Here is a 27,346-nt window from a genome sequence, read left to right as displayed (position 1 = left end):
ATGCGTGTTGTTTTTAATGTGTTAATTGTGCTTAGGTTATTATTTAAAATGAAAATATTTAAAGTATTATACATTTATATTAATAAGCTGTTTGAATATTTAAAAATAAATATAATTAGCATTTCTAAACTGAAAATAAATGTCAGCAGAAACTCCTATAATTAACACATTATTTGATGTACTTATTTTAAAATCCAGATTTACACTGTGTATTAATAATGTTAAAATTAATATCAAAAATCAAATATTAAAGACTTGTTATTAAAATGTAATGATAATATGTTAGTCTGTGTTGATCAGGTTCTCTTCAAACAGAGACGGATGTATTTCTGTCATTTATGAATGTGTTTGATATTATTCTCCATATGATCCACACACACAGATGAAACACACCCTTCACACTTTATTTCACTTCTTTTTTAAACATCATGTATATCTTTTCTCTTTCTTTTTCTAACCAGGAAGCACTTGGTCAAAACAGAACTCATAAAACAGAACAATATTTCATTAACAACATGATCACAAATACTCTGGTGTGATGTCTGTTTGTCAGATAATAACTCCTCGCATCCTCGAAACCCTCCGTCAGTGATTAAATACATCATTATGACAAGAAGGATCATTAAAAAAACTCTTAAAAAACAGAGGTAATGAGAAATGTGCTTACGATGAATCTGAAGGAAAATGAAAACGGATGTGCAATGACATCATTATTATTATCATTATTATTAATTCCTATGTCTACCTACATGAAAACACTACAACTACTACACCTATAATAATAATAATAATAATAATAATGATGATGATGATGATGCAGACACAGTAAAAGGCCTCCAGATGTTGGTTCTGTGTTCCTCAGGTTCTGTAAGTCTTCAGCTGAGTCCAGCTCCAGCAGAACGGTGAGATGGGTGCGAGTGTCTCTGCTTCATCAGGGATCTGGACGAGTGAAGACGAGGATGAGGACGAGGATGAGGACGAGGACGCCGTGGGCTCTGGAGGCTTCAGCAGGATCTGCAGGGCTTGGGTTCTCTATGTGCTGCTGATTCTACTGAGCTCGTGTCTGACGGCTGGAAGTGAAGCACACACTCATTAGAGTCTGGAACTGAACCACACACACACACACACGTCTGGCTGACGCTGGCATCTCAGACGTTACATTGTGTCACTGCTGGGAATCGAACCCATGAGCTGTGCGTCGCAGATGGAGCGCCAGGGCAACATACCATCAATGATCTCATCCTTCACCTTGTGCAGCTCACGAACCACTTCCTCCAGGATTTCCTGACGATTAAAACATCGTTTGCATTTAAATCTCTATTATAGTTATACAATTTAACTATAATAAAGAATAAAATATAAATACTATAACTATTTAACTATATAACCTACATTCTTCATATATTAATAAATCTGTACTAGTTCTTGATGGTCATCTTCACCTGTTTCATTCTGTCGAAGTCTAATGCGTCTGAGTCACTGATGCTGCCCGCGGCTCGAACCCTGAACACACACACACAATCACTGCATTAATCCCATCATGACCTCTGACCCCTGACCTCAGGAGTGTTCGTCAGACAATCTCACAATTCTTTAGTTTTGTGTCCACCGTGGAATAAACAGTGCATGTCTTCACATCTCTATTCCTCAGAACTGACAGAAGAGGACAGTCACGATTATATTTATTGTATGCATTAATCATTCAGTGCTGCTCAAGTCTGACAAGTGCAGCTAGAATATTAATAATAAACATGATTCACTGATCAGTTCTCGATCGCTGAGTGACGTCTCCTTCGAGTCCAGTGTGTGTGTTGTGTTTCTGACCTGGACACCAGCGAGGATCTCACACACACACACACACACACACACACACCTGAGCTCACTCTTCCTGCTCTGCTGTGTCTCAGATGAAGAGGAAGCTGCGCAGCTCTGTCCCCGAGACGCCGGATCCTCCTGAAACACACCAGAAACATTCACAGCTCACACCCAGGCCTGCACATGTATACTTTAACACTATTATCATTGTTTTAACTCTAAAATGAAGATATAAATATATAACTCACGCTCGGGCTCTCTCCGTCCCTCTTCTCATCTGCTGCTCTCCGTCTGTGATCAGAAGTAAAGTGTGTGTGTGTGTGGTGATTATCAGAGTGTGTTATGTGTGGTGTGTCACAGGCGGAGAGAACACACACACATCAGAGGTGCTCAGTGAAGGTGGTGTTGTGTCTGACCTGCGAGCGAGCAGCGCGTTCATCTCCTCCATCAGACCTCCTCCGCTGCTCCGGTTCACTTCCGGCCTGGCTCCGGACGCAGAGCTTTCCTCCGGCTGCACACACACATCAGCACATTATCTGATCAGCTGCGTTCACTGACATTACCCGCCTCTTTGGGAAGCTTTTAGTGCAGTTTTCATGTGAGATGAGACTCTTAAGAGTAAAGTGTATATAAGAGGTTTTTCACAGAAACGACAGAAGAGCCATCTTTTAAAATCTGAATCTTCTTCCGCTGTAAACACCATCAGTGACGATGAAGGAGCTTTATTTTCAAGTTTAGGCTGCAAAACGTTTATTTTGAACGTGATTAATGAAGATGAAGGATCCGTTTGTGGCTCCCAAAGACCTTTCAGTGATCAGTTCTTCAAACAACTGTTTATTTCTAAGAGTAAAGAACATGTGAATCATCTGAAGAATCACTATAATGAACCCTTCGTGGCTACATGGCTGTTTTAGTGTAATAGAAATGACTCTATATGAAATTTACCATTAAAACCATTAAAGACAGACCCACTGTGAGCTACAAGGTGGTTATTTGATTGTACATGCTCTCGTTGAAGTCGTGTGTTCACCTAAATTCAGCCTGCTTTTTAAATAACCACATTTAACTAAATCTGTGGTGAAAAACTGTTTCCACCAATCAGAAAGTCACGGCGAGCTGATGCACCAAGAGCTCCGCCCACTGCCGCCAAGCACCGCGAATGACGCAATCGAGTCTTAGATTATTTCAGAGTTTGTATATTATATGGATATTTTGTAATAAACCTACAATATAATGTTTCTACAAATACTTTGCTTTATTGAAGCCAATGAGCTCAGTCTTTTTTGCCTGATTTTCAAACACGGTTTTGCTTCAAGTAAACGTTTGTCGTGTTGTGATGAGACGATGTCGCACCCGTTGCACGCGGCGCAGTTTGGCTCCGGCGATCATGGCGGCGAGACCCGAGGGGGCGTGGCTATCGTCCTGGGCGTGACCCCCGTACCCACCTACAGGCAGAGGAGGCGGGGGAGGGGGCGGAGCTCCAGCAGAAGGGGGCGGCGGCCCAGGCGGGGGAGGGGGGCAGGGACCACCCATCGGCAGAGGAGGCGGGGCCACAATGGGAGGAGCTACAGACAGCACCGCGGGGTGACCCTGAAACGGGGATCCTGGGAAAACACAGAAATGTCTCATTACTCCAGCGCTTCACACTCCATGATGCTTCATCTGTCCAGCAGCTCTACAGAAGACTACAGTGACATCATTCAGATCAATCAGTGTCAGTGACCTGGGTTGGACGATCGTCTCTCCCGCTCGCTCTGCGCCTGCATCTGCTGCTGCTGTATTTCCATTTGCCTGCGGATACAAACACACACTACCCATCATGCACTGCACACAGACCTCAATCAAACACTAACAGTCGAGAGGTTCAATGTTTCTGGAAGAGTCTCTTCTGCTCACTCAAGGCTGCATTAATTCGATAAAAATACAGTCAAAATTATTAAACATTATTCTAATCTAAATCATCTGTGTTCTGTGTGAATCTGTGTTAAAGTGTAATGTATTTCTGTGATGCTCCGCTGTATTTCCAGCATCATTCCTCCAGTCTTCAGTGTCACATGATCTTCAGAAATCAGAATAATATGATGATTTGCTGAATAGAAATCTTCTAAATGTCACTTTTGAGCAATACATCCTTGATGGACAGAAGTATTGATGTATTTTTCTGGGAACATGGTGCTGTGTTTCATATCTGATCTAATAATGAGTCTGAGAGCGATATGATGAGAATCGATCGGGAAGCACAGTGAGAGATGTGGAATTTTACAGATGCATGATGGGACGGCAGAAGAGCAGCTGCTTCCTGTGACCAGCAGAGGGCGACTGTGTGTGTGTTTCACTGACCGCATCAGAGCAAACACTGCTGTGCTGATTCATCATTTAGTGGAAATTAACACTTTCTATTCATCTGGGATGCATTAAACTGATCTAAAGTGACAGTACAAAAGTGTTTACAAAACATAAACACAAACATGTTACAAAAGATGAATGAATGCTGTTCTTTTGAACTTTCTGTTCATCTGTGAATCCTGAAAAATAAAATGTATCACAGTTTCCACAAAAATATTGAGCAGCACAACTGTGTTCAACACTGGTGTGTGAATGTGATTTATACAGTACGGTTCATTTATAGTGTGGTATCACAGCAGTGTGTGTGTGTGTGTGTGTGTGTGTGTGTGTGTGTGTGTGTGTGGCGCTCACCGTCTCTGGACCTCCACTTCTTCTGAACTCAGCCCGTTCTGGACTTGACGTTGAACAGCTGGACCTGAAAGAGACCAAGAACAGTTTGAGGAACATGACAGCAGCATCATGTGTGTGTGTGTGTGTGTGTGTGTGTGGTACCTGGCTCCTGGCTGCTGAGCACGTTGAGGGCGAACAGCATGGCGTTGGAGAAGGTGCTGGCCTCCTCTTTACTGGCGAAGTTGAGTCCGTACACCTGCCGCGCGTCACGCCACTGGTGGAAGGTGGGCGTGGCCTGGTTATACTTCAGACCCTTCACGATGGAGTAGTTGATGACCACCTGAGGTCAGAGGTCAGAGTGGTCAGGCTCTTCAGTATCACTCTGACTATAGTGAAAATCAATAGCTATGTTTCAATCCACCTACTTTCGGAAACACCAAGATGTGCATTAAAAAAAATACGCAGTCATCTAAGTGGGATAAATGTCTTATCTGGTAAGAAAACGTGCATAAACTACGCTTTCACGTGTGACTTTGCTCTGGGAACTGGACCAACCAATGACGCGATCTCTCCACACAGCATCTGAAATGCTTGAGCGATGTCTCGTTAAAGTGCTTCGTTATAATTAAGTCCCAGAAATGCGTTCCCAAACATCAGACTCTCAAAATAAGATAACATGACCGCGTTTCGTCTGCTCGCTCTAAAGCTCAATTTATCGTATACACAAATTATTACATACAGTGCCTTCTTCATGATATTTGTATTTAATCAGGAAGTGCTCTTCAACTCACTGGATAGAAATGGTGCTATTTTAAAAATTTGTTGTCACAGACAAAAAAACAAACACATTTTCAGATGTTCTTCAGAGTGAGATGTTGTATAAGTGGTGATCTGGATAGTCAGTGTGAGACACACACACCTGCTGGTCCTGCAGTTTGACTCCCACCACGCGGAAGCTGCTGCTGCTGGTGTTGTGGTAGATGTTGATTCGGCTGAAGCCCTGCTGACCCGGTTTGATCGGCACCCATTTCTTGCTGGTGTCGTCGTAGACCATGACGGAGGCGCGGGCCTGACAGATGCTCTGCTCGCTGAGACAAACCAAACACACAGCGGGTCAATCGATGCAAACACACTGCGCTCAGATCATCACCCGTTAACAACCCGTCTGATACCAGATCAACCATGTCCTGGAAACCACCCCAGGGCTCCACTGTGTGAGCATTTCACTCGCATTTGACACTAAAAATAAATGTGTGCAAACTGGAAAATGTATTTAGGAGCATGAGTGCGAATACAAAGCAGCCTAACTTACACAGTAGCTTATAACAAACTTACTAATTTCTTCAATTTATTTATGAAAAATGGCAGCCTCATATGACTATTAGAGGTGTAACAATACATATGTCATTGTTTAGTACATACCATGGTTCAACCTATTATTAATTCCTCATTGTCATTAGGATATGTCCCCAAAACCTTCAAACTGGCTGTTATTAAGCCTCTCATCAAAAAACCACAACTTGACCCCAGAGAACTAGTTAATTATAGACCAATCTCGAATCTCCCTTATCTGTCCAAGATACTAGAAAAGGTGGTATCCTCACAATTATGTTCCTTCTTAGAGAAAAATGGTATATGTGAGGATTTCCAGTCAGGATTTAGACCGTATCATAGTACTGAGACTGCTCTCCTTAGAGTTACAAATGATCTGCTCTTATCATCTGATCGTGGGTGTATCTCTCTATTAGTTTTATTGGATCTTAGTGCTGCGTTTGACACAATTGACCACAACATTCTTTTGCATAGACTTGAACACTTTGTTGGCATCAGTGGAAGTGCATTAGCATGGTTTAAATCGTACTTATATGACCGCCATCAGTTCGTAGCAGTGAATGAAGATGTATCATATCAATCACAAGTGCAGTATGGAGTACCTCAAGGCTCAGTACTAGGGCCGCTACTCTTCATGCTTTATATGTTACTCTTGGGAGATATCATCAGGAAACATGGTGTTAGCTTTCACTGTTATGCTGATGATACTCTGCTTTATATTTCTTCGCGGCCTGGTGAAACACACTAATTTGAAAAACTAATGGAATGCATAGTCGATATAAAAAACTGGATGACGAGTAATTTCTTACTGCTAAATTCTGAAAAATCAGAGGTGTTAATTATAGGACCTAAAATCCCTGCTTGTAATAACCTAGAACACTGTCTAAGACTTGATGGTTGCTCTGTCAATTCTTCGTCATCAGTTAGGAACCTAGGTGTGCTATTTGATCGTAATCTTTCCTTAGAAAGCCACGTTTCTAGCATTTGTAAAACTGCATTTTTCCATCTCAAAAATATATCTAAATTACGGCCTATGCTCTCAATGTCAAATGCAGAAATGTTAATCCATGCATTTATGACCTCAAGGTTAGATTATTGTAATGCTTTATTGGGTGGTTGTTCTGCACGCTTAGTAAACAAACTACAGCTAGTCCAAAATGCAGCAGCAAGAGTTCTTACTAGAACCAGGAAGTATGACCATATTAGCCCGGTCCTGTCCACACTGCACTGGCTCCCTATCAAACATCGTATAGATTTAGCTTTAATGATTCGTGATGGATTATAAACTATTTGCACTTTCCTTGTAGGTGCATTCAGATAGTATATAGTGTATTTAATAATCTCAAAACACTTACAGCACAAAGTCTGACAGTTGGTGCAAACTCTTTAGTCTTGGTTGAATGTTTGGTAACAGTTTATATGAAGCCCATATTTACAATACATTATAATTGCTTAAGAATACCCTTATAATGAAGGCACAATGCATAATAACAAATAAATGTAAAATTAAAAAACAAATGCAAATAAACTGTACAGCAATCTCTTTACAGTGTAGTTTAGGTGTTTATCAGTTGGTACTCAAACGAGCAGGAAGAAAAATTGAAATAAAAACACTTGCGAGCTGCGAGTATCTTCCAGACCGGACGGCAGCAAACACTGTGTGGCTATTCTCTACAACTACACTTTACACTGTCACAGACGCTCAGTTGTTTTCCAAAAATACCTTAATAGGATTTATGCCTATACACATAACACACAAATACACTTCTAATATCCAAATCTGTTAAAGGATTATTAGGCTGCATTAATAAGGTAAACCGGAACCGGAAACACTTCACATAACACCCGATGTACTTGCTACATCATTAGAAGAATGGCATCTACGCTAATATTAGTCTGTTTCTCTCTTGTTCCGAGGTCACCGTAGCCACCAGATCCAGTCTGTGTCCAGATCAGAGGGTCACTGCAACGTGTTTAGACTCCAGTGTTGTCACGTGATTTCATTATAATGCATGTTTAATTCAGCAAGGGACATATTTAGAATTTTTAATCTAGCTGCATGAAAGATATTCTAAGAAGCGTCTAGCAGTCTTGTAGATAACACCGCAGTGGACTGTACTACGCTACAGCTGCTGAGTGCTGGCAGTCATGTGACCTTCACTTCCTGTCAGAATGAGAAAGGCAGATGAACATCAGTGTCAGAATCACACAGAGCATCACTGCAGTGGCTCTACGGTTTATTTGCATCATTCATCATCATCACGTTTATGCATGCAGCCAGTGTGCAATAATACATGTCTCAGACTGCAGTGCAAGTTTAATTCAGCAGCTGCCATGCACTCAGCATCTCACAAATGTAATTCTTTTGCATTTTTAATCCAGATGCATGAAAACATGTCTAATGCTATAATATAGCATTAGAAATAAAACATTATAATAAAACATAGTAAAAATACCTGACTGAACGACCTCAAACGAAACACACTGCTCTCTGGACACACACACACACACACACACTCAAACACACACGCACATTAAATCTAAATCTAAAGAAAAGAGTCATTTTCAGCAGTTTTATCCTCCTCCAGGTGAAAATCACAGCACATAAACCCATCAGACATTGAGATTCATCTGAAACCCATCTGAGACGCTCGTCTCCAGCCAGAGATAACAGTCCTGACACACTCACAGAGCGAGGATCAGAGCACAATATGAATCTGGACATTACATAAGCAGAAGACACAGCTTTGGTTTGGAGCAGAAAAACAGAACCACAGAGATCTGGTCTGAATCAAGACCGGCTCGTCATCAGGATTTACTGTAAATAACAGAGCTCTGACTGCTGTAATATTCACAGAAACTCTGCTCCAGCAGGGAAAGCACATCTCATCTCTCTTTAGTTTCTACAGCTGATCACAGCACTGCCAGATCAGAAGATGACTCTATCGTCTCCAGAAGAGCAGCTGAAATCGAGTTTGTTTCATAATGGATGAACTTTACAACATTAACACTGTTATGTTCCTTTTTATTACTGTGAAGCTGCTTGGAAGCAAACTATGAGACTGTTTCTGTCGCAGAAAAAAAAACTTTTTATTTTGCAATTCTGAGATATAAACTGTGATATAAACAGAAGTGTGAGATGAATAAAAAATCAGTTACACTTTTTTATTTCATGGTGGAAATGAAAGAATATAAAACAAAACAAAAACTGAAAATTGTGAGATGTAATTAATAATTACTTTATATCTCAAAATTGCAAACTCTGAGAAAAAAGTTTAAATTGTAAAACAAATTGTTGTAATTATAAACTAATTTATTATCATAATTATTAACATTTTATCCCATGGTGAAAACAAGCTTCCATAATAATCTCTATAAAGCGTTAGAAATAAAAGTGATTTAACTGACCCAGATTAACCACAGAACCGATCCAGAACTGGTTCTAGGGTTATTTCACATCTATTCTCCAGAAGAATGAAACAGGGTTTAAAGTAAATCTGCTGAGCTCTTGTCATAATCTCTAGGGATGAATCTAAACAGAAAATGATTTAATACCTCATTTAGCAGCTTTACATCTGTTTGTAAATGAGATACAAACTCGCAATTTCTGACTTTATATCTCACAGTTCTCAAAAAAGAAACTGAATTGTAAGATTAAAAGCCATAATTATTATTTTTATTCCATGGCAGAAATGTTTTTTTCACATTAAACACATTAGAATCAGTAAAGACAGCAGCTCAGATGAAGAGTGTTCTCCTGTGACGTCTGAGCACCTGCTTCTGCTGAGGATTAACCCACACAGATGTGCTTCTGCAGCATCACACACACACACACACACACACACTCACGCACGCACGCACGCACGCACACTCACACACGCACACACGCACACACGCACACACACACACACACACACTCACTCGCTCACTAACACATGCAGGCACGCACTCACTCACTCACACACACACACACACACACACACACACTCACACACTCACTCTCACACACACACACACTCACTCGCTCACTAACACGTGCAGGCACGCACTCACTCACTCACACACACACACACACACACACACACACTCACACACTCACTCTCACACACACACACACTCACTCGCTCACTAACACATGCAGGCACGCACTCACTCACACACACACTCACTCACACACACACACACACACACACACACACACTCACTCGCTCACTAACACATGCAGGCACGCACGCACTCACTCACACACACACTCACACACACACACACACACACACACACACCAGGTTTGTTGAGTCTGTCACTCTCTATCAGAGGAGTCACGGGCTGAGCTGTGGTTGCCATGGTGACCTGGCTGGTGTGTCTATGGGATGCTGAGCAGCCTCATGTCTCCGTTACCCAGAAGCCTTTGTGCCGCAGCATCACTGCCTGTGTCTCTGTTCTGACTGGATCTGCTCTCTCCATACACTGATCCACATCTCTATCAGTGAAGTATGGATCTTCCAGCTCGCTGAAGCCCCGCCCACACTTCAGGTGTTTCAGCCTGACCCCCCCCCCCCCCCCCCCCCCCCCCCCCCTCCACAGAATCAGTCCGAGGTTCAGTCTGGGTTATCTGCTGATGTGAGGCGGACACAGATCGAATCTTGCACCTCTCCAGGGCCGTCTGATTAATGTCAATCATGCTGTAGGATTTTAAATCGGGATGATGACGATATGATGACATCATCAGTACTTTAACAACAGCCAATGCACGACCACAAACCTGCTTTTTTATTCGATTTGACTTTATTCAACAGTTGAAACATGAAACCATTAAGGCAGTAGGCATACAGTCATAAAAACAAAAGGAAAGAAAGAAAGAAGGAAAGAAAGAAAGAAAGAAAGAAAGAAAGAAAGAAAGAAAGAAAGAAAGAAAGAAAGAAAGAAAGTTTGTCGTTACCATGTTTTAACTTTGCCAGGTTAAGAAGAAAAAGTAATAGATGTTCACCTTAAGAGGACACACAGAAGAAGTGGAGATAGTTTCCAAAGACTCATCTAGATCAACTCTGAATAAAGACAACAGTTCAGAGTCAGAGTGTTTCTAGCAAGAAAAAAATGAAATAATGTAGGCTATATTCTCCCATATTCTCTGTTGAGTAGTCAAACGGAGACAAACCTGTCAAAAGGATATCAGATGAACATTAATCTGATCGTGAACTCTGCTCATCACATGATCATCTGCAATATTCCTCACACTAAACCATATAATAAACATGAGGAACAAAGCCAAACTATGACATGAGATTGGTTTGATCAGCTGGGGTTTAAAGACCATTAATATTCAGTAATTATGTGGATATGACTGCACTGACACTATCAGAACAAAACTGAATCTGATCTGAATAATAACACGAGTTTTACAACACTGACAGTCATATTCTCCTGTTTATTACTGTCAAACTAACTCTATTCTATAAAGCACTGAACACAAACGAAGGTGACTTGACTCACAGTGAAGAACGAGCACTACTTTACACTCTTTACTGTATCACACTGTAGAGACCATCAAGCTGGACATTACACCGTTCCTGACCACTGGAGCTCACTTCTGATTATTAGCCACACGAGCCATGTGTACAACCACTCCATCCATCCATTAGTCCTCACACACACACACACACACACCAGCACTGGACCGCTTCCAGAGATCACAGGAACAAAAGAGGATCCGTGTGAAGCTGGATCTCCGGATCTCCGTTAGGACTGATGTCTCAGGACGAGGAGGAACGTACCTGACCTTGATGTCAGCGAGCGGCGCGCCGGGCTCACAGTAGATCTGAGGGAAGTAGAAGCGGTGAGATGGGACGTTAATCTCCATGATCACAGCAGAGGAACAGGTGCTTCTGGAAACCTGCTCTCTCTCTCTCTCTCCCTTCCCCCTCTTCCTCTTCCTCTTCCTCGTCTCTCGCCGCTAATGCTTCAGAAACAGCATCTCAGTCACCTCAAACATTCCCCGGTGCACTTCCTGAGCGCTCTTCTTCTGATAAAATCCCAAGAAAGCCGGGCGGAGCTCTGCACGTGAAGATGAAGATGAGTGTTTGTCAGTGAAGCTGCGCTGATGTCATCCTTTGTCTGTGACAGCAGCAGAGACGGAGCTCAATGAAGGGATGCTGTGTGATGCAGAGACCACCTGACTCCGCCTCCCCACCGCACCATTGGCTCAGAGGATTACAGGCTCCTCCCACTGCTCTCCAGTGAGTATCCTCTCACCAGCCCCTCCCACTCACACTGATGCTCTCTCTCTCTCTCTCTCTCTCTCTCTCTCACACACACACACACACACACTCTCTCTCTCTCTCTCGGGATGGAAATCATAATTACAATGAAAAGGCTGCAAACTGATTAGGGCAGAATTAAGGGGGAAATGAAGCTTAGTCTGAATGCTCTGAAACACTAACAAGTGTTCTGCACATCTAACAGAGGACGAGTTCAGAGAGAGAGAGAGAGATGACACTGACACAGTTACTGTAATGGATTGATTGATTTCATAAAACAGCTGACTAGAAATAATACAGAAGATACAGTTTCACAGATAGATAGATGTACACAAAGCAGAGCTCCACACACACACTCTCTCTCTCTTACACACACACACACACACACACACACACACTCTCTCTCTCTCTTACACACACACACACTCTCTCTCTCTCTTACACACACACTCTCTCTCTTACACACACACACACTCTCTCTCTCTCTCTCTCTCTCTCTCTCTTACACACACACACACACACACACACACACACTCTCTCTCTCTTACACACACACACACACACACACTCTCTCTCTCTCTCTTACACACACACACTCTCTCTCTCTTACACACACACTCTCTCTCTCTTACACACACACACTCTCTCTTACACACACACACACTCTCTCTCTTACACACACACACACACACACACACACACTCTCTCTCTCTTACACACACACACTCTCTCTCTCTCTCTTTCTCTTACACACACACACTCTCTCTCTCACACACACACACACACTCTCTCTCTCTCTCTCTCTTACACACACACACACACTCTCTCTCTCTCTCTCTGTTACACTCTCTCTCTCTCTCTCTCACACACACACACACTCTCTGTTACACACTCTCTCTCTCTCTCTCTCTTACACACACACACACACTCTCTCTGTTACACACTCTCTCTCTCTCTTACACACACACACACACACACACACACACACACACACTCTCTCTCTTACACACACACACACACACACACACCTAACATTGTTCGGGAGGCAGACACACTCTTGCAGTTTAAATCTAGATTAAAGACCCACTTCTTTAACCTGGCATACACATAACATACTAATATGCTTTTAATATCCAAATCCGTTAAAGGATTTTTAGGCTGCATTAATTAGGTAAACCTGAACAGGGAACACTTCACATAACACCCTATGTACTTTCTACATCATTAGAAGAATGGCATCTACGCTAATATTTGTCTGTTTCTCTCTTGTTCCGAGGTCACCGTAGCCACCAGATCCAGTCTGTGTCCAGATCAGAGGGTCACTGCAGTCGCCCGGATCCAGTACGTATCCAGACCAGATGGTGGATCAGCACCTAGAAAGGACCTCTACTGCCCTGAAAGACAGCGGAGACCAGGACAACTAGAGCCCAGATACAGATCCCCTGTAAAGACCTTGTCTCAGAGGAGCACCAGGACAAGACCACAGGAAACAGATGATTCTTCTGCACAATCTGACTTTGCTGCAGCCTGGAATTGAACTACTGGTTTCGTCTGGTCAGAGGAGAACTGACCCCCAACTGAGCCTGGTTTCTCCCAAGGTTTTTTTCTCCATTCTGTCACCGATGGAGTTTCGGTTCCTTGCCGCTGTCACCTCTGGCTTGCTTAGTTGGGGTCACTTCATCTACAGCGATATCATTGACTTGATTGCAAATAAATGCAGACACTATTTAAACTGAACAGAGATGACAACACTGAATTCAATGATGAACTGCCTTTAACTGTCATTTTGCATTATTGAGACACTGTTTTCCAAATGAATGTTGTTCAGTTGCTTTGACGCAATGTATTTTGTTTCTCGAGTCAAGAAATGGTTGCATCAGTGTTCGGATCACCAGTAGTTCTTTCAGACAGTTCGATTCAATAAACCGGTTGAAGAAAACGGTTCACTGGTTCTTTTGCGCTTGACGTAATGGCGTCATTGGCGATGATTGCCCTTGATTCAAGCCTTCGGTTTACATAACACTAGCACAGAATCAGTTCAGAATCAATCACCAAAAGAATCAGTTCGGTTCAGACGCTCTGTGAGTTGGTCTGCTTCACGCTGAATCACACATGTGCAGTATCATCAGCTCCTCGGTTCACGAATCGGACGCGTCTGACAGAAACAGGGGGCAAGGAAGTCGACCGGAAGTTGAAGTCGGGTGGGTGCCGCCATCTTTTAGCAGAACTTCACTTGCATTAGCATCCCATTGACTCCCATTCATTTTGGCGTCACTTTGACAGCGAATAACTTTACATCTGAGGCGTTTAAAGACTCCGTTTGTCCATTATTTATTTCTAAAGATACGCGACAATGTATAAAGGGCTCCATTACCTTCTATGTTACATTATGGCCCCGTAGAAACAGTTTTTGTAAAAATAGGCTAACGATTGCGTCATAACCACTCGTCTCTCTGTCGCATTACCGTACAGACAGGTGGAGAAGCTCGCAGGCAATTAACTTAATATGGCGTACTGGCGTTACATTTTAAAATACTATACAAAATAATTAATCAGAATACTTACTCCTGCTCACTCACGACAAAGAACTCCCCGCTCAAGCTCGCCGTCTCTGCAAGATTAACGATGGCAGTTTGCACGCACAGCTACTAGAAGATTTACATCTGTCAGACAGGTTGCTGACGTCGTCAAGCTTCGTTTGAGTCTGCGCGACAGAAACGGAAGTGCTAAAAAACTAAAAATGGGCTTCACTTGTCTCAATTGAGTTCCAATGGGGTCGCTGCGTCCATTTCTTTTACTGTCTATGGACAGAAACAGTTCTTGACTCGAAAACGAGTCAATCTTTTGTTCGTTATCTGGCTCGGACACAAACTGCTTTGATTTGAACTCTCTCTCACACAGACACGGAAGAGAAGACAATGCTGAATAAAGTCGTAGTTTTTGCTATTTTTGGACCAAAATGTATTTTCGATGCTTCAACAAATTCTAATTGACCCTCTGATTTCACATGGACTACTTTGATGATGTTTTTCTTACCTTTCTGGACATGGACAGTAGACCGTACACACAGCTTCAATGGAGGGACTGAGAGCTCTCGCACTAAACCTAAAATATCTTAAACTGTGTTCTGAAGATAAAAGGAGGTCTCACGGGTTTGGAACAACATGAGGGTGAGTTATTAATGACTTAATTTAGATTTTTGGGTGAACTATCCCTTAATAACAATAATAACAGCGGTTACCATGACAACAGCCGCGTTGACCACGCCTCCGTGACACATCAGAGCGCGGCAGAGGCGCGCGATCATCGCGTCTCCATTAAAGCTGTTTCCTCCAAGACGCTCTCGTCTCTTTCGCACCGTTTCCACACAATCCTGAGAAACGCGTCCATGTGAGCCGCGACGCTCATCAATACACGACACCGAGTCGACGCGGTAATGCAAGGCGAACGCGCCGCTGGCAGGAGCGATGCGTCAAAACCGTAAAACTCACATAAATGGCGCGTTAATCTCCAAACCGCGCAGATGGTCACAGCACACCTTCCCGCATCAGCTTCGCGCCGTTAATAATAATAACGGTAATAACGGTCGCGCTTACCTCATATTTCCTCCTTGTCCTTCTCCGTGATCAGGAACGGTACAGAGGGAATAACGTCAGCGCAGTGTTTATAGCTGGATCTCCGGTGAGGATCGGTAAACCGCCGCCGCTCGGGACGCGCGGGGAGAATGCGACGGAACCGAACGCGCCGCTTCTGCGCGGAGTGCGAGGCGTTTTGTCGTGTGTTAGTTGCCGTGTTGAGCTCTTCTCGTCCATCTCACAGGGATCGCGGCCGTTCTCCGGTCACCGGCAGCATCCGTCTGCCGCGCCGCGCGATGATTCTCCGCTCCTGCCGCTCCGTCACACCGGAAACACCGGAACACGCGACGCTGATCAGACACACCGAGCACCGGAGGAGCTGGAGACTGCTGACAACTCGCGAAATCATCATCTTCATCATCTTCATCATCAGGAGTTTGTTTATCGTTTTCTGAATCACAAATCAGAAGCATTCAGAGACTAACGGTGATCTGCTTTAAAATACAGTAACGAGTTTAAAATATGTCTTTAAAAATTCGTCACACACTGCATAAATACTATTTTTCTATACATTCCATGTTTAATTCAGTGTGTTTTCCTAATGTTTTGTTTATATTGTGTATATATTGTCTTATAGTATAGTATTACCGGTATATTGAAATTGCTTCTTCAAACTATATCTATATTTTACAATAAAAAAAAATGTTTACAGTTTCTTTAAAATTACTTTTTGTAAATGTTACATTTACTGGTGATTTGAGTTAATTTTTTTCTGCACCATTTATATCTTTTAATTCTTTGTGAAATTTACTAACAATTTTTGAGTTAATTAGTTTTCTACAGGTGTGTATTCTTCAGGTTTTGAACACCATATTTTTCACCTTTAAAATTATATTTTTGCTATTATTATTATTATTATTTCAAAAATGATTGCTTGTAATTCTTTGTGAAATTTACTACACACACCATTGAGAATACAGATAAACCCCGGTGATAACTCAGCATGTTACAGGATATACTGAGCTTTTATTTAATCACTATATATATGATATGATGGGATGCTTTCAGAATGGGTTAAACCGCTGTGATATCACCAAATCTGAACACAAGATTTCAGTTCCTGTGTGAGTTCTGACACATTAGTTGATGAAAAGAGGTGTTTGTCATCTTATTTAATAAACTCATTATAAATCAGAGAATTATCCTCACATCAATCTGATCTGCTTTAATTCTGCAGCGGACTGAGAGTGTTCTAATCTGAATCAGGAGAGAGATCTGCACAGATCAAGCAGCGTTTAAACAGATCTGTGAGAGACAACAGCAGAGGCACTTCACACTGGAGGAGAATTGGTTCCTCTAAAATAAATACATTAATATTAATAATAAAAAAAGGTTTATGATGACAATCAAGGGTGTATGTGGAGCAGCTCCGATAAACTCATGTTCAACAACAATCTGTGTCTGCTTCCATCCTTAAACAGGATCAGAGCTCAGTCACGTGTGTGAGGACACGCCACATATGAACACACACACACACACACACACACACACACACACTACTGACCTGCAGGAGAACACACACACACACACACTAAATCCTGCAGGAGAACAAACACACACACACACACACACACTAATGACCTGCAGGAGAACACACACACACACTACTGAGCTGCAGGAAAACACACACACACACACACACACACACACACACACTACTGACCTGCAGGAGAACACACACACACACACACACTACTGAGCTGCAGGAGAACACACACACACACACACACTACTGAGCTGCAGGAGAACACACACACACACTACTGACCTGCAGGAGAACACACACACACACACTATTGACCTACAGGAGAACACACACACACTACTGACCTGCAGGAGAACACACACACACACACACACACACTAAATCCTGGAGGAGAACAAACACACACACACACACACTATTGACCTACAGGAGAACACACACACACACACTCAGGACTGTCATCTGCTGGACACAGAGAGCAAAGCAGGACTGAAGCAGCAAAGATAATATTTCACTATTAAACTCGACATCAGTCACTAAAGTAACATCAAACATGCTGCTCTTCCATAGAATCAGTAAAGCTCTTGAGTTCATACATTTAACATTTACAGAAATTAGTGCTTTTTCTGAAGTTTTTGTTCATGTGTGTGTGTGTGCTGTGTATATGTATTATGTATATATGAATACACACACTTGCATGTATATATTTACGAAAAAAAGTAAGTTTATATATTAAATATATTAATATATAATTTATATGGATATAAATCTATACACGCAAATACATGTTTATAAGTTCAATATTAAATAGTGTTATATATACATTTGTCTCATGTAAACAGAAACTTATATTTTGGATGTGATTAATCATTTGACAGCAGTAACTGAAATAAAATATGACTATAATAACTAGTGGTCATCTGCAACTTAAATAAAATATACAAACTATATAGACATCTGGGGGGGGGGGGGACTACTACAAAATGAAACCAATGTAACTTTTGAATTAAAATTAAAAATGTTAGATATAACAATAAGAACTATATTAAAAAAAAACTAATGGTATCTCAATTATTTTTTTGTTATAAAAAAAATGCTACGTTACACGTGATTTATTACTTTAAAATAAGTGTTTTATAATATCAGGAGAATCAGTAAACACAGGACTCAACGCTTTCACAAAAGACTTCAGTTTATATTTTATAAATACTCTTTCACTGAGCAATAATCATACTGCCATCAACAAACAAACAAGTGACAAAATAAAGACATCAGATAACAACTTCTCTTTTAATCTCCGCCCAAACCAAAACAACAAAGTACAAAATAAAAATCAAAGTAAACCAAAATACAGAAAATAAAAGCAAAGCACAGCAACAAAAACAAAACATCAGATAACAACGAAGCTCACAATGAGACAAAACAAGAATCAAAGAGTTCAGAGTGAGCTGACGGTCATCAGGTGCAGGGTTCGACTGAAGGGAATGATCCCAGATATTTCCAGTGCTCTGAAAGGGTTAAAGTCATTCTGTCTTTAATAATCATCACTCAGCTTCGTTACAGACACAATACAGATTTAAATATGGCTCAGTGAGTCACCGGTGAAACTACTTCTACCATGTTTTACACCGTGTTTGTGTGGTATTTAATCACAGCAGTCCGACTGGGTTTAACCTCGGCTGAATATTACTAATAAAGACTTCATGAGGCTCATCATTTAACACAAATAACATTTATATTGAGCCACAGCACTCCAAAACATTTCTAAACTATATGAAATATAGATTTATGCTTATACTCCATTTTAAATAATTTCTATAAATACAAATTAAAAGTCTCCAAAGTCTGATAAACTTATGATAAAAGATGGTGTCACTCGATTTCACTCCAGATCATAAATCTGAGAAAATAACAGCAATTTAAACAGATCTGCTTCCTCAAAAATAGTCCTAAAAATATATTTTATATTCCAGCCGTAGAAACAGACTTAATAAAATATCTCCTTTTCGTTACGAAGAAATTGAAAGCAGAAAGACAATGCTGTTCCCAAACATAGAAATGATTTTTCCTTTTCTGTAATTAGCGGAGAACAACGAGCTGCTGATTTCACACTTTAAACATCATAAATATATAGAGACACTAGAAAATCATCTAATCACCAGCTGAACTAGTTAGATCCATCATTACTAGTATCTCCGGAAAAGCTTGGAGAAATAACTAGGTGAAAAACTCATAATGAAATGCATTGTTCATTGTTCAGTCCGAGAAACTCTCACTTTGGGAATCTCTTGGTTAGATGTTCACTAGAAGATGAAGCTAGATTAGATTAGAAGTTAGATTAGCAGCGAAGCTAGAATGACAGGGAATGTAATAGTGCAATCTCTCTCGGGGAAACTAGAAGCGTCGGTTCATCAAATAAATATTAAAATATATTTGTGCATTCTAGAGAAGTTAATTTCATACGTATAAAACATAGATCTCCTTACTAATCAGCTGTTCGGACTCAGTGATTCAGAGTTTAACAATGACTGTTTGGTGATTCTCACCGTCCTTTGGTTCGTTTGGTCAGATTTTCAAATCAATCATTTATAAAAGATATAAGACTTAAGCGTGAGCTTCACTCACCTCAGCTGAGCTTCACACAAACACACTCTTAAAGGGACAGTACACCCCAAAATCACATGACAGGATAGAAAAATACTGTGGAAGTCAATGGCTACCGTCAAGTGTCTGTTTGCAACATTCTTCAAAGTATCTTCTTTTGTGCTTAACAAAAGAATGAAACTCCTAAGAAACTCTTAAGGCACGTTCACACCAAAAACTGTATTGTTTGTAATTGTGACTCATACAGTGTATTGTTGTCTATTTCTCCAAATATACGTCTGAGACACTGATGACTGCTTCTGTGCTGCAGGACACTGATATAATGTTCATCTGTGTTGTCATAGTTGTGGTTGGATTATAGTTATGGTTATATCGTCATTAGTGTGAACGGACCTTTAATCTGGATCTGTGGTCTAGTCCTAAACCAGTGGAGATGTTTTCTGAAAGAGGTTCCTCCGTCAGCCCTCAGCAGTGTGACAGTCCAGTGAACATGACAGAGAGAGGAACAGAACCAGCTTCACTGCGGCGTCTTCAGGATGCGTCCGTAGCGGAAGTCATAGACACAGATACACCAGCTGCGGATCCACGCCATCGGGAAGCAGGCGGTGGGCGGGGCCAGCGCTGTCAGAGGGGCGGGGCACGAGCGGGGCGTGGTCAGGCACGCCCTCTGAGCGCCGCTTCACCAAGGCACAAAATCTGTAACACCACATGCACTGTCAAGTCACCTTTAAATAAAAAATAATACTAGATACTAGACATCAGTTATTCTGGTCACACTTTAGTTCAGTCCAGTTCTCAATAGACTATTAATCATGCTAATAACCAACTAGTTGAAAGTGAGAATCGGACACTAAAGTATCTCACCAAAGTATTTAAAGGGAGAAGAGTAAATAAAAAGCATACATTTTAAGGTTAGACTTGAAATTTTGATGTTAATTCCACTGTTGTAGTGGATGTATGCAGTGTTGCGTTATGACCAATCACAAACGATTCTGTTGAGTTTATGAACGCAGCGGCCAATCAGAGGCGTTCAGATGAGTCACCTGCAGTACTGTGCTAACGGCAGAACATAGCAGCGCTCCTCGATGCAGGCCACGCTGTTCTCATCCTGGTGACGGGAGGCGAAGATCTCGTTCTGAAAGAAGACACAGGAACACCTGACGGACTTACTCCAGCAAGATCAGACGGATTACAGACAAGACACAACACAAGTCACGTGACCAGACTGGTACAATAACACAAAATGTGTCAGTCATGAGTAGCACAAGTATATTTGTAGAAATAGACAATACAAATAGTTGTATCTCAGACAAATATTGTCCTCCTAACAAACCAGACATCAATGGAGAGATGATTTATAACTCTCCATTTCAGAAACTTGAGTCTGGTTTGTGCTCCAGAGTCACTGATGTCTGAGTTACATTTTTTTAAATCAGTATCTCGTTACTTTGTTACAATGTGTTGAGTGACAGCTCCGGTGTTGCCATGGAGACAGAGAACAGGAGTCAGTGCAGAGTGTTGTGTGTGAACATCATCTCACAAACACATTCAGTGTTCCTCAAAATCAATGACAACTCAGAATATGATTCAAATCTGCAATAAAACGTTACATTACACTAATGTCCTTTATGTATTTAATCCCATTTTATCAACCAATTCAATTCAACTGAACTAATAAGCAAAAATGACTTTAGAGTTTATTCATTACTTTTTTAGGGAGTAACTGAATTAGGGCTGTCAAAATGGCTGAAAAAGTCATTTCAAATTTGCAATCAAATATTATCCAATTTTGAATTATATTCAAATTCAAAATGCATAATTTTAGTTAGAGTGAAGAAAAGCTTTTGGCTTCTCTTCTGAGGCCACAAGAGGGCGCATTGGCAAAATATTACTAATGCACATCTATCCAAACCATAAGAAAATATGAGTGCATAATATTTAAAATAATGTTTATAAACCAATTATTATTAATTAGCTTAAAGAACTATAAACAAAACAACATCATGTGTACATGCATAGTTTAATACAAAGGGGTGAAAGCCAAATCACACAGAGTACAGTTTTCATTTAAACACTTTTGCATTCAAATGTGGATTTTATTTAATTCGATGAATATTCAAAATTCTAAAAAAAAATTTTTTGACAGCCCTAAATGGAATATTGTAAAGGGTTACTTTTAAAAGTAACTCTCTCATCTATCACTAACCCTGCGCATGAGCAGCACTGATACATTTTTTATTTAAATGTTAATATGTATTCATATAAAATGATTGCTCTTTTGTTGATTCTTCTATTGCAAACATTAGTAAGTCACTTTGCATAAAAGCATCTGCTGAATGACTGAATGTAGATGTAATAAGAGCATGTGCTGACCTCACAGTGCATGCTGGGATCTCTGCCGGCCTGCGTGTGCTCCGGACGATAATACCAGAACAGACTCATCATCAGCTCTCCTGAAACAACACAGATCAGGATCTCAATGATTCTAACGTCAAAGCATGTCGTGTTGATTAGTGGTGTAGACTCTGTGAACGAGTCGTTCTGTTGGATCAAATGATCTCGGAGGTGATGAACGGTGATTCTTCCTGTCTGTCACCTGTTCTGGGGTCTTCCCACAGAGCCGAGATCTTGGCCACGTACGGCAGAGATTTCCTGCGCGGTCCGGACCGTAAGAGCACCGTGTCTCGCACCCGGATCACCTCTCCGTCCCGCTCCACTCCTTCATAACACTGACGGAGAACCGTCTGGTCATCGCCCTGCAGAAGCACATCACCGTGAGACTGTGCGGAGGACAGTAATGAAGAGAGGACCGAGGGAGCGTGGAGTACTCACCGCTATAAACACCTCCTTCTCCGTGGACACTCCGACAGGACGCCATCCGTTCGTGGCCTTCTGCTGCTGTTTGGCACTTCCTGTGGGACGCGTCTGGGACGATCTGCTGTAGCCCGTAGTGAGCGAGCCGTGGGGCGGTTTGGGGTTTTGAGGGCATTCTTTGCCCATCTGAAGCCTGCGGTCAGACATGGAGGACAGGAGACTGGGGACGGCTGGGGTCACTCGGGGCATGCTGGGACATCCGGAGACCGTGTGACTGTGCTCCTCTTCTGAAACAGCACAATCAAACACACGCTCATCACAACTAGAGTCAGAAGTGATGTCAGAGTGAACCTTCATGTAAAATGGAAACTTGCATTAATTTCCAACACTTAAGGATAAATCTGTAAGTTTGTTGCTAGCTGTGTGCTGGGAGCAAGAGGGCAACGTACGGTTTCTAACAGAACCTTAAGATATTAAAACACAAGATGACATGACTGATGAAAAAGACATGGTTATGATCCAGACGGTGGTCCTCACCTGTTTTGATGGGGCGGCTGCAGCTGGAGCAGGGGCAGGAGCAGGTCGGGCGGCTGAAGGTGAATCCTCTGACCTCACAGGCCGGGCGGCAGCAGAAGGCGGGGCTTAGACTGGGCCCGGGGCGAGCGATGTGGACGTAGTAGCTGGAGCAGCAGGGGTCAGCACACAGAACCAGGCGCTCCTCGTCCAGGAAGAGCGTCAGATACTCCGGCGGACAGCAGAAACACGGACTCAGCTCCGCCTCCTCCTTCACCAGCTCCACCGGAGCGTATCCCAGCATGCTCTGGTATCCGGGTTTATCCAAGCTCCTGTTTCTGCACACTTGGCAGGCGTCTTGTGATTCTGGCTGTGGTTTCTTGGGCTTGTGCGCTGCTTTGTGTCTGTCCGGTCTGACTCGGTGCTTGTTAGCGGTGGAGCTGGTGAGCTTTAGCAGCGCGGCGGCGTTGAGTCCGGCCAAGCGTCGGGGAACAGGAGCGTACAAACTCACTTCCTGTTCCTTCGTGAGGTTTGGGCACGTCTCGGTCTTCCTGGCTCTTCTGGAGCAGGTCTTGGTTTGCTCTGTAGTGGTTTGTTTCTTGGGGAGTTTGGCGTCTGACGCTCTGTCGGTTTTCTCAAGCAGAAGGCTGTTGAGCGCCTCGGCGTTTAGCGACGCTAGTCTGCGTTTGCGTGGCTCCTGAGCCGAAGGTTCATCGAAGGTTTTGAGGCGTTTCTGCAACGGCTCCCTGGTTTTCTCTGCTTTCTTGTGAGCTGTTTTTGTCTTTTTGTGTTCTGGATCTCTGTTGGTCTCATTATGTAGGCGAGTGAGAAGAACGTGACAACCCAAGGCCTCGCTTCTTCCTCGGAGCGGGTAGAGCTTCCGATGGCACTCACTCCCAGCAGAGGACTTTCCTTTCTTACTCTTACTGTCATTCATCTTCACTGAACGTTCTGCCAAACATTGACTCTCCTTGACTTTCTTGGCCTTGCCTTCTTGCATTGAATGCGCAGGCCAGGCTCCGCCCACTGTTTCACCATGTGACCAGCTTTGTCTGTGGCCCCGCCCCTCGCTGTGATGCTGGCCAATGGAAGTGTTTTTCCGAGCATGGGTCATCACATGCTTCCTGAGAAGAGCTGCGGGATACAGAGGATCTCAAGTTATTACAACATCACTCGTGAACAAGACACAAATCACAGGGTTTCTAAAGGTTTTTAAAAAAGCTAATTTAAGACTTTTTAAGTCCATGTAAATGAAATGTAAGGAATGAATTGATCAGAACACAATATGGTCTCTAAATATGTTATTAACACTGTTACACAAGTTACACTGGAGATTTCCTGGAAATGCAAATATGAATCAGATGAAGTGAGTTTGTGATTAAAACAAGAACAAATATCTGCCAATGGACTTATCTTTAAAGGGGAAACAAGTTTGTTTTTCTGACCCCAATGCAGTTTCTTGTTTTCACTCATTTAATATTTGATCAATTTCTCAGAAACCTTCCTTCATTCTGCATCTCCAGTAAATGTGTCGTGATTTAAGGATGTTTAGATGTTTGTACTGGAACACAAGAAAAATACTGAGGAAAATATATTTTATATAACATTTAATGCCAATTTAAGACTTTCTGCTTTAAGACTTTTCAAGACCCGTAGAAACTGAGTATATTCAAACATAATATTTTGCACATGTAATTTAGCATAATCTAATTGTAAATTTAAAAAGATTCCATTTAACAAATGTGCTGTTACTGCAGATGATGCACTTGAGTTGTTTTCTTGTCTTTGTTGTGGGGTTCATGTGTAAAAGCGATCTTTCTGACAGCCCGAGACGGTTCAGAACATCACGCTGTGCACCATGTGTTTCTAATAGTCACAGATGCTGAATTTAGAAGCAAATACTAGATTACTACTCACAATATTTGTGCCATATGTTTCTGTGGTAGTAGCATAAAGCTCAGACATTGTGTCTCAATCCACGAAACAACAATCCTGCAGTCATCAGTGTCACAGACGGATATTTGGAGAAATACACAACAATACACTGTATGAGTCACAATTATACATTTCTCTTTTCTGCCAAAAATCATCAGGATATTAAGTAAAGATCATGTTCATGAAGACATTTAGTAAATCTCCTACTGTAAATATATCAAAACTTAATGTTTGATTAGTAATATGCATTGCTAAGAACTTCATCTGAACAACTTTAAAGATGATTTTCTCAATATTTAGATGTTTTTGCTCCCTCAGATTCCAGATTTTCTAATAGTTGTATCTCAGACAGATATTGTCCTCCTCACACACCACACATCACTGAGAGATCATTTATATTATGCATAAATCTCAGATTTAACAGACTGACACTTGTGACTGGTTTTGTGCTCCAGGGACCCAAATATTCCTCGAACCTGTAACCCTTCAGTTGCAGCGGATCTTTAACTGATCTGCAAACACACTCGAATGTGTCTCGTGACGCACGTACGCGCGCGCGGAGGCCATTTAAAGTTCGACGCCGAACATGAACCTGGCGTAAGCTGTTACCGTTACGGCAGTGACGTCACGCCTCTTATTAGTTAGTGACGTCGTCGCGGTGTTTGTTGTTTGTTAGAACGCGAGAGGCCTGACGCCCTCCTTCAGCAGAAATAACGCCCTTCCTCAACCGCGTTAAACACGAGCTCTGCTGCGCGCTCTCGAGTTATGGCTCGCGTGATCGCGACTCGATTAACGCGCCCTTGATAATCGTGCGGAGATCAAACGCGTTCACGGAGCGCGCGATTAAACGCGTGTTTGTGTGCGCGAACACTCACCAGTTCAACGCGCGGTAAAGCGTCGCGGTCCCGCGGGTGTTTGCTCGTCTAATGCTGCTGTTTCTCTTCCTGGCTCTGCGCTGAACTTCACGCGAACCAATAACACACAGATGCTGCTCCTCCTCGTCCAATCAGGAGCTCGCGCTCACGACGCTTCATCCTCGGCGTCAGACCCTGAGCACGCGTCGCGATAGATGAACTTGAGACAAAACAACAGTAATAAGTAAATAAACAGATCTTTCTAAAGTAATCAGCACTTATAAACGAGTGACATGTCATCTTATTAGATGACAAAATAAGCTAAACCCTGTTTTTGCTTTTATAAAAGAACAGTTGCTGCTTCTTATACGATCATGTCATTTATTACATATATTACACTATATAAAAAAGATGATATTGATATACAGTGCCTCCAATAATATTGGCACTCTTGGAAAATATGAACAGGGACAGCTGAGGAAATAAATCTGTATTCTTGATCTTTTTGATCTTTTCATTCACAAATATTCTCACCTTTCATTGAAGTAAAACAATTGAAAGTGTAGAGAAAGTGTCATGATGAAATAAATGTTGGCCACAAGTATTGGCACCCCTAGAAATCAATCATTATGAGTCACATATCTCTGAAGTATATTGTCATTCATATTTAAGTGTTTTAGGACACTACGAGGAACACAAAGATCCTCCATCATCCATCACAGAACAAGACTGAGAATAAAGTGTCTTCAAGAAGAGCTAAAGCACTGAAACCCCCTCCATCAGGGTAATAATGTGTCTATATCAGATATAAATATAGGGTTTGATATATTTTTGTAAATACATGTCTATCTTTTATAATTAGGCTACTAATGTAACATGAACATGTATTGATGGATTTTAGGATGAATATCATGTCACATGACAGATATGTCCAAAGATGTATTACACATATGGGTTAGAAATATCAATTTATTATTGATATGTTTTTATTTTAAGATACCCACACAAAGAAATCGATTACAATTATTGCAAATGTATTTTCCTTAATAAAACCATAACAAGAGTTCAATAAATGTTTGTTATTACGAAACAGCGTGACTCATTTAAATACATTTTCACCATATTAAAATAAGGTTGCTATAATTTGTAACAGTTGTTATGATTTTGATACAGTCAAACTTTAGATCTGCATCCAACTCACTATCAATTAAAACTAATATTATTATTATTAATATTATCAGACAGGCAACACAAACCTGTTTCTTGATTTATTGTATTTTTATTTACCCTTTATTTTACCAGGTGATGTCCCACTGAGATATTCAAATCTCTTTTAAAAGGGAGTCCTGGGATTTGAAACAGTTTTTTGCTATTGAGATATTTATTTTGTGAAGTAAAATTAAGCAAAAATCTGTCTTTAAACTTGAA

The 27,346-nt window shown here is 41.6% G+C and overlaps 2 protein-coding genes across 4 annotated transcripts; both read right to left on the bottom strand.

Moving 5' to 3' along the window:
• Window positions 1-381: 381 nt before the first annotated feature.
• On the bottom strand, window positions 382-16,013 carry LOC127983453 (ena/VASP-like protein). Of its 3 annotated transcripts, XM_052585657.1 has the most exons (13): window positions 15,674-15,966; window positions 11,595-11,874; window positions 5,411-5,579; window positions 4,654-4,831; window positions 4,513-4,576; window positions 3,539-3,606; window positions 3,169-3,419; window positions 2,232-2,326; window positions 2,064-2,106; window positions 1,874-1,953; window positions 1,443-1,503; window positions 1,227-1,284; window positions 382-1,070 (listed from the first exon to the last, which is right to left on the bottom strand). In XM_052585657.1, exons 2-13 carry the CDS (start codon window positions 11,678-11,680, stop codon window positions 1,033-1,035), a joined length of 1,191 nt encoding a protein of 396 aa, XP_052441617.1. In that variant the 5' UTR covers window positions 11,681-11,874; window positions 15,674-15,966; the 3' UTR covers window positions 382-1,032. The 3 variants fall into 3 exon arrangements, with proteins under 3 accessions (XP_052441617.1, XP_052441618.1, XP_052441619.1); XM_052585658.1 differs by lacking the exon at window positions 11,595-11,874 and having other exon boundaries at window positions 15,674-16,013; XM_052585659.1 differs by lacking the exons at window positions 11,595-11,874; window positions 15,674-15,966 and adding an exon at window positions 15,319-15,449.
• A 2,359-nt stretch (window positions 16,014-18,372) lies between these two features.
• LOC127984251 (bromo adjacent homology domain-containing 1 protein-like) lies at window positions 18,373-26,038 on the bottom strand. Its single transcript, XM_052586807.1, is given in 9 exon segments — window positions 18,373-20,362; window positions 20,364-20,498; window positions 20,846-20,937; window positions 22,176-22,255; window positions 22,399-22,558; window positions 22,635-22,903; window positions 23,154-24,263; window positions 25,047-25,121; window positions 25,940-26,038. Coding segments are annotated over 7 exon segments (1,869 nt in total). The 5' UTR covers window positions 24,244-24,263; window positions 25,047-25,121; window positions 25,940-26,038; the 3' UTR covers window positions 18,373-20,319.
• Window positions 26,039-27,346: the final 1,308 nt, after the last annotated feature.

This window comes from Carassius gibelio, chromosome B20 (genome assembly GCF_023724105.1).
Source record: "Carassius gibelio isolate Cgi1373 ecotype wild population from Czech Republic chromosome B20, carGib1.2-hapl.c, whole genome shotgun sequence".
In the NCBI taxonomy this organism is placed as follows: Eukaryota; Metazoa; Chordata; class Actinopteri; order Cypriniformes; family Cyprinidae; genus Carassius; species Carassius gibelio.
The sequence above is the reverse complement of the archived record's forward strand: the minus strand, read 5'-3'. Positions and strand labels throughout refer to the sequence as shown.

Bases quoted from the DNA above. Each gene is read 5' to 3' on its own strand.
- LOC127983453 (XM_052585657.1), bottom strand. From the start codon at position 11,680: ATGGAGATTAACGTCCCATCTCACCGCTTCTACTTCCCTCAGATCTAC. The intron at 5,580-11,594 runs GTACGTTCCTCC...GGTTTGTCTCAG, and splicing joins CTCGCTGACATCAAGGTCAG to CGAGCAGAGCATCTGTCAGG. The intron at 1,504-1,873 runs GTGTGTGTGTGT...GTGTGTGTTCAG, and splicing joins AGCAGGAAGAGTGAGCTCAG to GGTTCGAGCCGCGGGCAGCA.